Source organism: Lissotriton vulgaris, chromosome 7 (assembly GCF_964263255.1).
Source record: "Lissotriton vulgaris chromosome 7, aLisVul1.2, whole genome shotgun sequence".
In the NCBI taxonomy this organism is placed as follows: Eukaryota; Metazoa; Chordata; class Amphibia; order Caudata; family Salamandridae; genus Lissotriton; species Lissotriton vulgaris.
This window is the reverse complement of record NC_141695.1, coordinates 930,324,440-930,342,254: the sequence shown is the minus strand read 5'-3', so window position 1 is coordinate 930,342,254 and position 17,815 is coordinate 930,324,440. Positions and strand designations below refer to the sequence as shown.

The 17,815-nt window shown below is 43.3% G+C and overlaps 1 protein-coding gene across 3 annotated transcripts in view; it reads right to left on the bottom strand.

The window, feature by feature from the left end:
* The window catches only part of ARAP3 (ArfGAP with RhoGAP domain, ankyrin repeat and PH domain 3), a 541,910-nt gene that overhangs the window by 54,260 nt on the left and 469,835 nt on the right, over positions 1–17,815 (bottom strand). For all 3 annotated transcript variants that reach the window (XM_086931355.1, XM_086931357.1, XM_086931356.1), the window contains exon 25: positions 14,204–14,278. In XM_086931355.1, the coding sequence (XP_086787481.1) occupies positions 14,204–14,278 (75 nt within the window). The remainder of the gene's footprint in view (positions 1–14,203; positions 14,279–17,815) is intronic.

The following is a 17,815-nucleotide window of genomic DNA, read 5'->3' as shown; positions in this document are numbered from 1 at the left end:
AAAATATGCACATGGACGTTGCTTACCACCAAAAGGTTGCGTTAAGACACTCAACGCACAGCCTTCTCTCTCGTGAACATATAACGTGAACGGTTTACTGTAGTCAGGGGTACCTAACACAGGAGCCGAACACAATGAATCACGTAGTTCAGAAAAACTTTTCTGACATTCTTCCGTCCATGGTAAAGGAGTTGGAACATCCTTGCACGTAAGAGCCACCAATGGTTTCGCTAACAATGAAAAATTTGGAATCCATTGCCTGCAGTACGACGTGATACCTAGAAAGGCACGCACATCTCTTTGGGTTTTTGGCACAGCCATTCGCGCAATCGCTGCAATTCTCTCCGGGGTCAATCTCCTTCCCTCCTTTGACAATAAGTGACCTAGATAGGTTACTTCTTGACAACAATATTGGAGTTTAGAAGGTGACACCTTGTGATTTAACTCACAGAGATGTTGCAGCAACGACACCGTAGCAATTTTGCAAATATCCTGAGTATCAGCAGCCACCAATAAGTCGTCGACATACTGAATTAAGGCCGCACCAACCGGTAACCGAAACGCATCCAGTTGTCCCTTCAAGGCTTGACTGTAAATCGACGGACTTTCACAGTAGCCTTGAGGAGCGCGTTTGAACCGGAAGCTACGTCCACCAAGAGAGAAACCGAAAAGGTCCCTGCTCTCCTCGGCGATCGGGATGCTGAAAAAGGCGTTTTTCAAATCAATCACCGAAAACCATGATGCAGTAGCTGGAATCAGAGTCAGTAGCGCCGTGATGTCAGGCACAACAGGGAATTGAGGAACCACAATTTTATTCACCTCCCGTAAATCGATAACAAAACGATAAACAGGCGGCTTGGTAGGATCAGTACGCTTAAGAATGGGCAGCACAGGGCTATTGCACACGTTTCCCCGAGTCTCCTCAATAACATCTTTCTCGATCAAATCATAGATGATCGCTAACAAAGCTCGTTCACCATCGAGGGAGATACGGTATTGGGGAATACGCGGCAACCGCACATTCGATTTCAACTGAACAACATAAGGGGAGATATCAAGTAGGCCCACATCGTTTGGACCCGTCGCCCACAAAGACGCAGGAAGAGAGTCCAATTCCGGTGGAAGCTTATCGAGGGACAAATACATGGGAGAGACTACTTTCTCCCCAAAGGTAAGCTTTACACCCGCAGGAGAACAAGACAAAGTTGCATACAAACGTTTAAGCAAATCCAGACCCAAAAGATTTTCGCCACAACCAGTTGTTAAAATCAACGGAGCTTCGAGCTCACGAGGCCCAATTTTAAGGGGCAAAGGGCGCGAAACTGGATTGCTAACGGGGGCGCCAGAGAATCCAACGGATACATTTGTTAAGCCAGACAAAGGTGCGCCAGGGAGTTTCGAATGCATAATGGAACTTTTCGCTGCACCAGTGTCCAACAGAAAAGGCTCAACGACGCCCGATGTAGCAACTGCGACGTAAGGCCCTCTCTGATCAACCGGAACTGATACCACTCCCTCTCCTTGTCTTCGGCTGTCCTAGTAATTACTGTCGTCAGTTCCCTGATCGACGTAATAATCGTCTACATTGTACTGCGCAGATCGTCCTTGCGATGATCCACGTTGGTCGAAACAGTTATTAGAATTTGATGAGTTGTCAGGGCGGTCGTTCTGAGCACCACGACCTCTACCACGTGATGCATTCTGTGAACCACCACGGCCTCCTCTAGACGAATTACCACTATTACGATCATTTAAAGCAGGACAATCAAATTTAATGTGTCCCTCCTGTCTACAATAAGCACATTGATTGTACCCCAACGAAGATCTGTTGAAAGAGGAATCATTACGCGACTGCGATCGATTCGATTGCGACTGTGATCTATTCTGCTGAGACGCATTCTGATTAGAACGCGGCGGGTATGCTTGTTGTAACAACACTTTAGTTTTCAGCTCTTTTGTCTTTTTATCAGCTCGGTCATTTTCTTCTTTCTCTCTATTTTCATAGTATTGTGCCGTAGCCAGAATCTGAGCTGAGGTAGAAACGGCCCACGCACTCTCTGAATTCTTCAATTTATTGCACAAATCGGGCAATAAGTTCGATACAAATTTATCCACAAACAGCCGTTGTCCACCCTCAGTACCCTGTACGTACGGAGGTGGCGACTTCATAAGATAGGACATTAAGGGATCCTCAACTGCCTCTTCCTTCTTATCCGACTCCGTAGGCAAAGCAGGATAACATTTATCTATGGTCATACGTTGCAACCTCTCAAACACTTCCTTATCCTTATCCTCCTTATCACGCTGAAACTGCTCAGCTTTCTTCACAATGGTAGCAACATTATCTCGCTCACTACGTCTATTCTGTCTGATCTCTTTCTGTCGGGCTTCTTTGCGCCACAACCGAAAGGCATCAAACATGGCCGGCCTAGATTTGCGTTCGAACAACTTTATTTCTAAATTATCTAAGATCGACGCTTCGAAGCTACCGTGAGGTGGCCAACGAAGATCGCCGTCTTTCTTTGTATATTTTATCCAGTAATCGTTAAAAGCAATCGGGCCTAGCCCATGTTTGCTATATAAGTCATAAGTAGGAGTTCCAACCGGAGGTATCGGACACGAGTCCTCCAGCAGGGAATCCGCACCACAAGGTCTACAACAACTGAACAAAGTACTGCGACCAGGCATCTTGCACACTAGCCGAGTTTCACAAACTTCAAGGGTTACGGGATTTACCAAGTCCCAGCAAGAACAAAAACCCTCGGTCTTTGGCGGCTGCAGTCGTCAAACAAGTACAACAACAAAGTACGCTAGCAAAGTGTCACCGACAAAAACACTCACACAGCGTGTACAACAAAAACCACTAGTGTTTACAACAAAGACACTCGCTGAAGTGTCTACAACAAAAACACTCGCTAAAGTGTTTACAACCAAGGATTCTGGGAGCGACCCACAAATACTTAACTCAAAGATCAATGGCGTCCTCAGGAAGGCCCGTCTATCGTCTCGCTATACCAAGGTCTACGCCAGGCGCCAAAACAGGTCTACAGTCAGGGCAGCAGTCCGTCGCAGCCGTCAGGAGGCGGGAATCTTCGCGGGAAAAGTCTTCGGGCCACTTATTTCGACAACAGGATCGATGAAGCGGGGTGCACCTTCCCTCGGAGATTTCACACGAAGTTCCTCACGATCGTCGGGCTTGGACCGGTACCACTGATGCAGCCCCACGTTGGGCGCCAACTGAAGGACTGGGTTCTTTTGGTCCCAGCGGTGCCAGGGCACAACACCTGAAACCTTCGTGGGTAACCTGTTCCGGCGTACAAGTCACAGAGACACGGGACACTTCCTTCGGCGTCAAAGAGTCAAGGTTTATTTACTGCAGGGAACACAGAAGTCACAGGAAGTACACCGAGTGTAGTTCGGGGAGACTGCTTCAAATTGGTTATGTGGATCGCTCCTTTTATACAGTTTTTACCCATAGGCTAACATTGAACACAAAGGTTTACAACTCAGTTCCCACATCTAGCTCCCAGAGGGGTCATTTTGATCGCTTTCAAACATGGAAGGTCCGGAACATAAGTGCGGAAGTATTTGGCGGTTCCCAACTGTAAAAACCCATCTTCCCACCATTAGCAAATTCCAATCAGCAATCAAGTAGATCGAAACAAGAACGAAGACAGGTGCAGAGGAAGACGGAGACAGTGGGGAGATCGGAAAGGGTGTAAAAGGGGAGGTATCGGGAGAACGAGATACAGGCATCAAAGGGACGTGCCTAATGAGATGCACGGCTGAGACAATAAGTCCGTGCGGCAAGATGAGCCTCGAGCGGCGCCACCTGCCTTGCAGTAGCAACCCCCTCGTCATAAAGACACTTTCAAAGGACATGTGTCTTCCGCAAATATCTTGGGAGTCCCAGGGTCGCGAAGCGGACAGCGTCCGTTCGCTGACTACTTGAGGGCAAGAGACAAAATGGATGCCGTATCTAAGATGGAACCCGTGGGTACAGATGAAAAAGCCCACGTAACAAACGAACGGTTTAAGTTAGCACAGCGAAACTGCGCACACTTGCTAAACTCGTCATTTGCGGTTCATAGATACCAGACTCGACCATATTCGTGCGAGTCGAAAACACCACTTACAATTGTCACGGAACCTCAGTCTAGCAAAGATTACTACAGTGCAAATCTTCTACACTCACGGTTTGTCAAAAAGGGGAAACCAACACCAAAAACCTAAGGTAATTTGTAAGATTACAAAAACGTAATACATGTAGCTAGGCTTTACCATGGGGTAAATCCCCCCTTTACGGGCAATTTGAGTTAATGTATTTGTTTAGTAATAAAGAAGTCACAAATATTGCCTTTATTGTAACTTTTTATAATAAAGGTCATTGACTTATTACCACAATCAACTGTGCATATGCTCTCCTACAAGATAACAATAAGGCATCTAGTCATACAATTCTACATTTGCAGAAATGTATGGAAAAGCAAAACATTTTACAACCGTGGGTGCTGTTAAAAGGATTTTAATAGTGCAAATATTGTAACCCCTGAGTGGTGATCACAAACAGGTAACAAACACCAAAAAAGCCTTGCCTACTATTGTAAGCATTGCGATTTCATTTATCAAAATATCTTTTAAGAGCTGTTAACACATTATTAAAAAAAAAACACTGTTAAAGGGCTGTTGGCTTTAGCATACGCCTTTCAAAATAAATAAGTTTGACATACAACCTTTATCATAACTTTTCATAATATGGAAATCAGACCTATTGCCTCTGACATAACATTTCACAATAATCTGATTAGACCTATAGCCTTCAGCAACAGTTTGCCGCTGTAACCATCTCCGCCACACTGCATTATGCATAAACTTTGCCACAGAGCGATCATCGGGTATACAGTTATGATATTAAAATTAATGGTGCCAAAATAATATATTATACCCCTACAAAGAAATTCAAGAATTATATTGCCTGTTGCCAGGCCTACTGACCTTAACATATGCTTTTCACAATAAATAAGATCAGCCTACTGCCTTTGTTTCTGTAACTTTTCTCAATAATTAAGATAGGGCCGGTCTACTGCTATTTTGTCAGTAACTTTTCACATTAAACAGAAAAGATCTTACACTTTTCCTAGTGAACTAATCGGGCCATAGTGTTTAACACTGGCTCTTCTTCAAAAGCAACCTAGGCCTTTTGTATTACGCATAAACTCCCCTAAAAGCCATAAAAGGCAACAGCAATACACATATTTGGAAAATTACAGTTGACAAACAATGTACAGCCCTCCTAAATAGGCCTAAGGAGGATTATCACAATGCAAATCTTCTGCCTTTGGCTGATTTGTTTTATGTGGTTGTTAAATTATCTGAAAAAAATCTGCCTTTCATTCTCATTCTGTTGTCTACAGACTCTAACACAGTATAATAATAATCTCAGAGCCATGTAGATGCTGAGGAGGCTCAGCAATCAGTCCAGTGAGTGACATACTCCACCATTGATTTTAGTGATCTACGAAGAGAATGGCAAAAACTTTACTTAGTTGGTATGGCGGTAGAGCTAGTTGGTTTAGCAGTATCGAAAGAACCAATCACGGCCATACTCCTAATTCATGCAAATCTTGTTTACATCTTATCGTCAATGGCACTGAAAGTAGTGTAAAGGTTCAAAAGACTAAATGTGCATCAGTCCTCAGCACTGCTTTTTTATTTTTCTGAACAGCCCTACATATTTTTTTATTTATTTTTAACAATGCTTTATTTCCGGGTAGAAGCAATGAAAACCATCATTTTACATTCAAAAGCTTACAGGTTGCACTTTGTTGAGAGCCAAACACATCATTCAGTAAATCTGACAAATCATACCAACCAGTACTAACCTCATACACCCATTAATGCCAAATCAGACCCTCACCACCCCCCAAAATCCTCCTATTTCCCGCATCCACTGAACACTGAGATGTTCCCTCTAGAAATGAGACTGGAGACTTAAGAAAATGAAAATAGCCTATTGTCATACAATAACTTAGGATATCTGTGGACTGTGTTCACAAGAACTTTGACAGTGAATGTCTAGCACACTTCTGCTAACAGTTAAACGCCCACATTATATACTATATATTATTAAACAACAAACTACCCACCTAGCTTATCTATGTAACATTCTGACAATTTATTTTATGTAGCCTGGGATTTTTATAAACATGGTCTTCCATCACCCCCTTCAACACTGGTAACAAATGAATATTAGGCTCAGTTATTATTTCAGAGGGTTTCTATAAGGAAAATGTCTTTGTATTCCACAAGGTGCATAGAGACAGTGTGGTGTTGAGCAGTTCTCTGAATAGTAGCAGGGTATGCTATAATATCATCTGGGTTGTCATCTGCTCCAAATGGCTGGTCATAAGAGACCTCCTAACCAGATGGCTGCCCGGCTAAGAGAAAGAATGAGTAGATTCTTCCAGAGATTATGATGGGGGCAAAGGGAGTAGTGGTGAGATTGCCCCTGTTGGTGGAAGAGGACCTGGGCAGTGCATGCGCTACTCTGCAAGGCATGCTGTATTAGAGTATGCGTTTGAAGCTCCGCCCACTCCCCGCCCACATTTTTTATTGCCCTGTGTCTTTCTCCTTTATAAATGCAGGCTTCTGATTCAGATGTCTTCATTTGTAAACTCCCATGAGGATTGGTCCATTTACGTCTGTTGTTACACCGTCTGTGTTTTTCAGTCTGTAAGCACTATTTTTTTAGTGAGTTTTGTCTTACTGCAGGCAGGACGTGCTTTGTAGCAACATTCAGCGCACTGTGCACGTTTTCACTTTTCAAGCAGCAGGGACAATGGCAGACGCTTCTTTGGAATGCCATGGGTCTCGTATTTAGGAGAGTTTGAGCTATTGGCATTGTAAATGACAATAGATTAAACTACTGCAAATGCAACACCTATTGCTTTAAAAAATTTTTTTGTGTGGGTTGTTTCCAAGTGCCCCATGCCACGCTTGCACTAAATAGAGGCCACACTCCTTTCTTTAGACGCGGCTCGTCGAAAGAAAGGGGCGTGGCCTTTATTACTTGCAAGCAAGGCATGGGGCGCTTGGAAACAAATATTTGCAATTCAACAGGACTCGCATTGGCAAGAATTTAAGCTATTAACATTTACAGTGCAAATAACTCAAAGTCTCGTAAATGCGAGACCTATTTGTAGGACGGTAGGATCCTTCTGCATGGTTACCCCCACTTCTTTGCCTGGTGCGAAGCTGTTTTTGGATTAGTCTGACTGGGATCCTGCTAATTAGGACCCAAGTCTCTCTGCTTTTTCCCCTAAATTGTCATATTCAGTTCTTAGGTTCATCCCAGATTAGATACTGGTGGGCCGTTATAAGTCCCTAGTATATGGTAATAAGGTACCCAGGGCATAGATACCCCAGAGGTCTCCCATGGGCTGAAACATGTATTATGCCACCCAAGAGAGACCATTCAAAATGGAACAACAGGCCTACCATTGCAGCCTGTGTACGTTGGTGCTAGCACTACTTTTAAAGATATAGGTTTAATATATCTAGGGTAACTCTACTTAAAACCTATAAGTCACCCTTCTAGCAGGCCTCTTCAATTCTGAAGGCAGGTGTTGTAGTTAAAAGATCCAAACACCAGGATGTAGTAACTAAATTGCAGGTTTAATCGGAAGTGCAGCAAGTAACATCTCAACGCCTGCTGACCAGTCGTCTAACTGCCAAACTTCTACAGTCTTAAGCTGCACATCAAAATGAACCAAAGGTAGAAAACAAAATAAATAACTCAGTTGTACACTAATATTCAAACAAGAGTTACGATGCAGGAAAAACGGCTGCTCGAAGTGAAGTCCGATGAAATGCGAAGATGTCCGATAAGATGCGATGTTGTTATATGGAAAACGAATATTAAAAATGGCCGCCAGACTCAAAACGAGGCTTGAAACACACGCGTCACTTCCTGTATGCTGAATCGCCAGGCACTTTACGTAATCCTCCTACGTAAGCTGAGAGGAGCACTGGAGGGTTGCTATGGAGTCGCGCGCTACTGACCCAAGGTGAGACGTTTCTGATAAGGTCTTTTTTTAGGCTCAAAGCGCCTCTATTACCCCCGATCCCTCTACCTTCTACCTTCGAGTTTTCAGATGACTTTGCTTGTGTAGAAGGTGGTGCGCGGGGTTCTTTTAAGTCGAGAGCAATTGCTGAAACGATACACACACAGAGAAGTGTGTGAATCCGATTAAACTTCTTCCACCGGATAGCAGGCCAATCCGTTGCCAAAATTGTTGTAGTTAAAAGATCCAAACACCAGGATGTAGTAACCAAATTGCAGGTTTAATCGGGAGTACAGCAAGTAACATCTCAACGCTTGCTGACCAGTCGTCTAACTGCCAAACAAGTGAACATAGAATGTATAAAACTAACATGCTAAATCTAGAACGCATGAAGGAAGTAGAAACTAAGCATCATAGAGATGCAAGGTTAGAACTGACAGTATATGTTTACAACAGCAGGGTGCTTGGTTCTAAGTGAGGGGTGCCCCTGCAAGAGCAGGGCACCCCTGCAGACTACAGAGTCCATTTGCAGGGATTGTCAGTGAAGCAGCCATATACCATATAGAGGGGCGTTGCGTAATTACGCAATGACCATCTCGAAACTGGCTGCAACAAATCCTATAATGTTTGGTATCAAACATTTTGGAATCATACCTCCCACACTGTATGATTCCAAGCACTGGAGGAGCCCTCCATTAGGCTCTCCATGTCCCTGGTACCAGTCTTTCAGACCTGGACAGCAAAAAATGGTTGCTGCAGACAAGTGACACAATTCTGCCCTCCTGCTGCTGAATCAGACTCGAACAGGGGAAGGCAGAACAATAGGCATCTTGTCAATCAATCAATATAACTTTATTTGGTTACTGTTCAATAAAAACAACCATAAAAGTGCAGTAATACATATCCATTAAAAAGGTAAAAACAAGATACAGCAAAATAGGCATTATTAAAATTCATACATATATTGATTATCGTGACTTAAAAACATTTGTCATGAAAGAGGACACCGATGCAACTGTAAATATGTTGTCTAACATCTGGATAGCTAAAAAAGCAGGACGACACAATAGGCATCTTGTCCAAAAACGACCGCTTGCACTGTGCAAGTTGCGGTTTGCACTGATTGACCAGTGTGGACAAGCATCCTGCACTGTGCAACAGTGCGAACAGCATTTTGCACAGTGTACTATGCAGTTTGCATATCAAGTGTAGTGTGAAGTGCACTTCGCGTAGCTAAACGTACCGCTACTTTGCGAACTACGCCCAGGGTTACTTTATTTGCTTTAGGCTTTCCAGGTTCAGTTCGTCCCTCCCATTGCCCAAACCGTGTTTACTGTATTCTTCCACAAACTCGATTTCAGAAAATATTTATTTTATTTATTTTACTGATTTGTAGAGCGCATGGCTCTTTAAATCTAGTTCTTATATTGTCATATTTGTTGTGCATTCAAAGACAGAGGTCAAATGTAAACCTGTGTCTTCCAGGGAGCTTGGTGTTTATTTTTATTTTTCCAACTTCAAAGTTAGAGGATTAATGTGACAATAATGCTGGCTCTGGAGAAGTGCTTGTGGCAGGCTTTACAATGATATTTCTTTTCAAGCATATATCAAAATTTAAATGCGTTAAAATTAAATGTTCTGATGATCAATTCAATGAACTAGGTGATGACATTTCCACACATTTTCATTTGTGCACTGTATAGGTTTTATCAGGAAAACTGTAAGTGAGTGCAAATGTAATGGTAATTTCAATTGAAGATGTGTTGACAGTACGCTACCATAGTATCCTTGCTCCACATTACCCCACTCCACTCTACTCTACTCTGCACCACTCCAAGACACTGCACTCTACTCTATTCTTCACCACTCCACTCCACACTGTGTTACTGCACTCTTCTCTTCACAACTCCACTCTACCCCTCTCTACTCTACACCACTCCACTCTACTCTATGCCAATGCACTCTACCCTACACGACCCTTCTATGCACCACTGCACTCATTGCCACGGCGCTCTACGCCACTCCAATCTATGGCACCCTATTCTGCAACACTGCAACCTATGCCAATACACTCTACTCTGTACCACTCCACTGTACGCCAATGCACACTATGGCCTTCTACTCTGCACTACTGCACTCCACCCTGACATAATCTACTCTATACCATTGCACTCAGTGCCACTGCACTCAGAACCACTCCACTCTAAAGCACTGCACTCTACGCCAATTCACTCTACAACACTATACTCCTTGTCACTGCACCCTACACCCATGTACTCTGTCACTGCACTCTATGTCACTCTATTCTACTGTGCGTCACTGCACTCAATGCCACTCTATTCTACTCTGCACCACTGTACTCTATGCCACTGCTCATAATGTCATTCTACTCGGTGCCACTGCACTCTAAACCAATGCACTCCACGTCACTCTACCATGCACTACTGAACTCTATGACAGTATACTCTGCAACACTGCACTCTATTACTCTACGCCACTGAACTCTGCATCGCTCCACTCTATGCCATTGCGCTCTACGCCATGACAATCTAAGCCTCTGTAAACTACTTTGCACCGCTGCACTTTACAACACTCTACTCTATACCACTGCACTCTACTCTAGGCCACTGCAAACTACGCCACTGCATTCAACTCTGTGCCACTCCACTCTATGCCAGTCATCTGCACTCTACGCCACTGCACTCTGCGACAATGCACTCTACATCACTTTACTCAAAACCAATACACTCTCCGCCACTGCACTTAATGCCAATCTACTCTGCAACAGTGCAGTGTGCAACGCTATTCTCTATACTATTGAACTCTACGTTACTTTACTCTGCACCACTGTACGCCACAGCACTGTACACCAATGCACTCCTCGCCGCTCTACTTTACACCACTGCACTCTGCTCTACCCCACAGCACTCTATCCCACTGCACTCTACGGCAATGCACTTTATCCAGTCTAATCTACTGTGCACCACTGCACTCCATGCTACTTCACTCTACATTTTTCTATTCTGCTCTGTACCACTGTACTCTATGTCAGTGTAGTCTACCCCACTCTACTATGCACCACTGTACTTTTTGCCACTGCAATCTACACCATTCCAGTCTAGGCCACTCCACTCTGCACCACTCCTCTCCACTCTATGCCACTTCACACTGTAAAAATGCAGTCTACCCCACTGCTCTGTACCACTCCAATCTCCCCTGCACCACTCCATGCCACAGCACCCTACTCTGAAACAATCTACCCTACACCACTGCAATTTGTTCCACTCGCATTCTGTGCCACTCTACTCCACTCTGCACCAGTCTACTCCATGCCACTAGGCTCTACACCACTACTCTATGCCACTGCACTCTACTCTGCAACCCTATACTCTACTGTGTACCCCTCTACTCCACTCTGAACCAATCTACTCTATGCAGCTGCACTTTATGCCACAGAACTCTACACTGCTCTACTCCACTCGGAGGCACTGCACTTTAGGCACACCACTCTACCCCATTGCACTCTAAGCTACACCACTCTACTCTAAACCACTGCAGTCTATGCCAATTTACTCTACACCACTTTACTCAAAACCAAAGCACCCTACACCACTGTACCTACACCAACTACATTGCAACACTGCACTATACGCTGCTATACTCTACAATATTCTACTGTATGAAATTGCATGCTACTCCACCTGACACCATTGTGCTCTATGTCACTGCACTGTATGCCACTTTATTCTACTCTGCACCACTGTACTCTTCGTTGCTGCTTTTTGCATCACTCTACCTTGCACCACTCTAAGCCTCTGCACTCTATGCCATTCTAGTGCACTATACGCCACTGCACTTTATGCCACTGCACCACTCTATACAACTCTTTTCTGCATCACTCTACTCCACTCTATGCACTGCACTCTAATATGCACCACTTCCCTCTACTTCGCAATACTGCTCTCTCTGCCACTGAACTCTACGCCCATCTACATAGCTCCACTCTATGTCACTGTACCCTACGCCGACCCACTCTAATCCACTCTAACATACTCTGTATAACAGCACTCTACTCTATACTACTGTACTCTATGTCTCTTCACTCTACTCTGAAACAATCTACTCTATGCCACTGCAACCTTCACCACTCTATTCCACTCTGCACCACTCCACTCCGCCACTCCACACTACGCCACTCTGTTCTACACCACTGCACTCTATCCACTGCACTCTACACCAATGCTCTCCACACGACTTTACTCAAAACCAATACATTCTACGCCAATGTACTCTATGCCAATCTACTATGCACCACTGCACTGTTTTCCACTATACTTTACACCATTGCACTCTATACCGTTCTACAGCATTGCACTGTTACTTTACTCTGCACTACTCTACACCAATGCACCCTACTCTACACCACAGTACTCTATGACACTCCACTATAAAGCACTGCATTCTCTGTCACTGAACTCTATGCCACTCTACTGCAACTTTACTCTATGCAAAAAGAACAATTGTTGACAGAATGGTGAATAATGTCAAATACTCACCCCTAGCCAGAGATCTGGATCTAAATCCATAGTTTTCTTTCTAACCACACCACCCTAGATTGGACCCCGTCATATGTAAGTCAGTCCGGACCATGCTCCCCAAGGGAGCAGTCAAACCGGACTGCCAGGCCAGATCCACTGTGGACAGGAAACAAGCATCCTAGGACTTGTATTGGGGTATCACTCATCATCAGCTAGAATAGCTTGAATCCAGTGGCATGGCGAGCACGGGACCCACATCTGGCAATCCTCGCCCCACTCAGGGGCACCTCATGCTCTACAAGACCTCTAAAACCACAGATGCTGGAGACGAGACTCGTGCCCCAACCTCACAGAGTTTCGGTCTATAACCAATAGCTACTGTTCGATGCAGCCTAAATCACTGTGGATGTCTTTGAGTATTCCCGCTTGTTTGGCGATACATATGCTGCATACGAAAGCTTTGAAGGACGGGGGCCTGCGTGGTGACCTGGCCCAGTGTTAAGTGTAGTGTTTGGTAATGGAATCGTGTAACTCAGACTGGAACACAATATCATGCAGAGCGTTGTCAAGAAATCGCCATTGTCTCACCAGCCCCCCCCACCCCCATATGGTATGCAATGAAGTACTTAAACATTAATAATTTCACTATTCAATGTGTGAAGCATAGAACTAACAATAATGAGTGGACACATGAATTCTAGTATTATTCATCTACCTGTCATGCTGTAGAATCAACATAACATATTAGATTACATGCCAAGAAATATAAATTGACTGTCAAAATGGTTAAACCAAATTGGCAATCACAAATCTGCCAATCTATTGATAAACTCTCATGGATCGAAAATAAAGTGCCTTTGTACGTGCACGTGCACTCACACAATGATACTCCAGGAAGATTAAACACATTAAACCCCCTGCAAAGAGCAAATAAAAAAGTTCTCAACTCTACATTCAGCTATAAATTAATATTAATCCAGCAACGCCACAGTAAATTGACACAAGACAATAGGATTGCAAAGAACTGAGATAGAAAGGGCAATCTGAATTTATAAAGCTCTGACTCAACTCAAACAGCAGAAATTCCCTATACGCTTGATCAGATGACACCTAATTGTTCTCAGAGGTCTGTTTCATTTCCTTCAGTATAACACTTTGAAACACATTTAACAATCACGTAGCTGGTGGTACTCATAGAAAGAAACTGTTTAGTGCAACATTGACTTCAATAAGTGATTTGTCCAAAAATGTAAAATCTATGAAGACCTCTATATATCAAAGCTCATTTTCGAGACTTATCTCTATAAAGCGATCTTTCACTTTACCGTAAGCATGCACAGGTTACATTTTATGTCCAAAGTTGTTTAACCCTCTTTCGATCTCTAAGCAATCCTGACATAGAAACACTGTTAAAATAAATGAATATGTGGAAAGACTCATTCGGCTCTGGAGGCTCTTCTCCTGTGGGACAGACGGGCTGCTTCTTGTGGGTTCCGCCCACTGTGTAGATCACCCGAACCTGTTGAATGTTGGAAATATATTCCACATTCAGATTAACTGGAAGCCCAGCTGTAAAGTGCACATGACGTGGAATAACATTACCTTTAGAGTAACACAGCAGTCGGGCAGCTTGTGTTCAAGGTAAACCTCGATAATCACATCTCCAGCTTGAGTCAACTGCCAAAAGAGAGTAAGATGCCTGTGGTGAGCTGGTTAAATACTTTAAAGTGATATACTCAGAGCGGTTATAAACTCATTCAGACAAACCATTACAGAACAAATTAGCGAAAGGGAACATTCAATTAAGGAACGTAGGGGCAGATGTACCAAGCCTTTTGCGATTCGCAAAGGCCGGAAATCTGCGAATTCTGACCTTTGCGAATCGCAAAAGGCTTATTAGCATTTTTTGACATGTATCAAAAAATCGCAAAGTAAGGAATCGCATAGATTGGCGATTCCTTATTTTGCTTAAGCATTTAACCCCTTAAGCGCTGCGCCGGTCCAGCAGCCGACGGCACCACAACCTCGGGAGTGCTGACGTCGGCCGTTCCAACTGCACCTGCGCAATGGAACGTTCAGCACTGGAGCTGGACGTTCCAAAGCAGCTAAGGTGTTAAGGAATCGCAAATTTTGCGACCCCTTAAATGCGATGTATGGTTTTCGACATTGCGAATTTGGGTTAAGAAATCGCAAATTACCACCAACTTGTAGTTGGTGGTAATTTGCGAATTCTTTTAAAAATGCCCTACTTGGCATTTGTGAAGGTGGCAAGTGACGCACATACATGCCCATAGGGCATGTATGTGCGCCATATGCACACACATGTAGATTTTAGGGGTGCAGCAGGGTGTCTTTGAGACACCCCTGCACCCTTGAAATTATTCTCAATTTGCGATTAGCAAATTGCGAGTCGCAAATTGAGAATATTTTCACAATCATTTCTATGGGCCTCCTGCATAGGAATGCATGGGAAATTATTCCTTAATTGCGAATTCGCAAAATGCGAATTCGCAAATAAGGAAGACTAAGAAATCGCTAAAAAATAGCGATTTTCTACATACATTCCATTTTGCGATTTCTAAATAGCGATTCCTTAAAAATCGCTATTTAGAAATTGCAAAATGGAATCTTGATACATCTGCCCCTGAGACTTTTGGACTAAAGCAAATTGGGAACATACACTGAAATAAACGTCCACACTAGGTGTATATGGGTGTGCAGGTGCACAGGAATGTAGTGAAATTGGTTTGTAGAAACCAGATACTTACCTGTAACAATATTTTTGCACTTGAAGTTATAAATTCAAATTTCATGCAGTTATTCAGTCAAAAAGAATCACTTATTTGCACTATGTTTTAAATTGCGGGTGAAAACCACTGGCATGTCTGTAATGAAATTATCATGTGGTGGTGGTGGTGGTGGGGGTAGCGGTGGTGATCATTTATGACCTGAACAACATCATTGGAAATGAGCCAGGGTTCACTATTTAAGATGCACAGCTATTGTATAGGTAAGTAAATGGTTTCCATGGCAGGGTGGCTCTGTTACAGATTTGCACGCTCCAAAGGTTCTAGAGCAGTATTGTACACTCTGGAGGTTTATCTGATGTTGAAGCTGGCATAAATAATATATTAAGGAAATTTTGATCCATATGTGTGTTCCTCTTTTGAAGTAATCTTGTTGGTCAGGGAATCTGAGGTGTTAACAGTAATTATTAACAACAGAATAGCACAAATGCTTGTTGCAAAATGCTGTTACATTCCTAAAATGAACGGCATCATAGTCACTACTCTGACAATAGTTTGTTGTTCTATCAGGACAAGCATTATTTATAAGTCAAATTGTAAGGATAGAATTAAGAGGAAGAGTTGTTAGGAGGGTTAGAGGAAAAAGGGGAACATAAGGTAGAAGAGGTTGAAGGGGAGTTGAATCTACATCCCATCAAAAAATACTATATCAGGAATTCCATAACGCCTCAATAAACCAGTCAAAGATCATTTAACTTACCTTCTGTAACATTTCTGGTGAATACTCTTTCTACCTGCAGATTCCTAACCTCATGAATCTCACTCTGGTGCCAGACTGGATACAGAAAAGTTGAACAGCTTTGTTGTTTAGCTAAGTGGAGCCATGGCTCCTACTCAAGAGAGGTGCCTCCCTGGATGTGATGCTAAAGTTCCACCAGATGTTATGACAACTGTTTCTATCCTTTTCCCCACAAACATAGACGCGGAGATGAGAATGGCAAAACTAAGCAGTATGTAGTGCAGAAACTAACTTGAATACATATTAAACATGCCATGCTACTCCTCAGGATTTGGAACAACGTGATCAGAGAGGAATCCACTGTTAGATTGAGTATCCACCTTAAACATTGTTACATAGGTAAGTAACTTATTCGTCTAATCGATACTTCTGCCAGCAGATTCTACACCTCAGAAATCAATACCAAAGAAGTATTCCCCAGGAGGAGAGTCTGAGAATAAAATATCAACAAGGGCCAAATCCTCCCAAACTTGGTTAAAAACCCTTGCAGTAATCCGAGGGAGAAAACAAAATATCAAATGAGAAACAGAACCAAACCTTTCCAAAATCCAGTGCATGCCACAACTAAGAACGCTATCCGATAGCAGAAAGCAACTGGCCGTGCCATCACAAGTGAATCCGACGAACCCAAAGCCACCTATGAGATAAAAACCTATCACAGTACCCTACAACATTACAATATTATTTCACAAATTTTTATATTTGTCTTTTTTATGTGCTAAAATGATTCAGTATAACTACAACATGTCAGATGATACAAGGTTAATCAAAAAATTGTTGACATTAACAAAGTCCAGCCCAACTGGATAAAAGCAAAAGCAGAATGGTCAATCCCCATTCCAACTTCTTTCAACAGGGTACAGAAACTGAATAGAGTGGAAAAGATAAGGAGATGGCATTCAGAGCCCCTGCTGTACTATGGCAGAAGATACAAAGGTGGAAACCCTACCAAATGAGTAGCCCTAATACAGACGGAAAAGAGAACAGTTAAAAAACGTAACTGGGCATGGCACAAAATACACATCTTTTAAAAGGAATACCAAATTAGTCCTGACTGAGGGTTCATAACAGTGGAGACAAAAAGGTAGAAAACAAGCAGACAAAAGGAGCCCCGGCAAGCTTGTTGGCAGAACCCAAATGAAATATACCAACATGTGTGGGTGCACAGGGAGGATAGTGACTCTACCCGAGTACCTCAGAAGGTGGGACTTGGTACCACCTTACACAGATCAACATAGGCTATCGCCAATACACAAATAACTTAGCACAACAGCCCACGCTGTCTCAACCCAGATCCAGAGCCAAGATAACGAGGTAATAAAAATGCACAAATAGCCTGACCCTCCAATAAGATGTAGTCAAAGCCAAGGAAGTTGGAGCACAAGCTCAAATAAGAAGCGGCAGAGCTGTAACCCACCCTTCCACTGCTGTGACAAGGAATATGCTACTTACCAATATGCATCTGTTCTTGGCATGTAGGGCTGCTGACATTCATATCTGTGCATAGATCGCTACCTAGTGTTGGGTCCGGATGATTGCATATTGTTGTCCTGGAAGAGTCTTCGATGTATCATGAGATAGGTGGCTCCTCCCCTGGACTACAGTGCACATGGGCATCCTCTCCATCCTAAGATTGTTTTTGCCATTGTGGCAGAGATGGAGTATGAT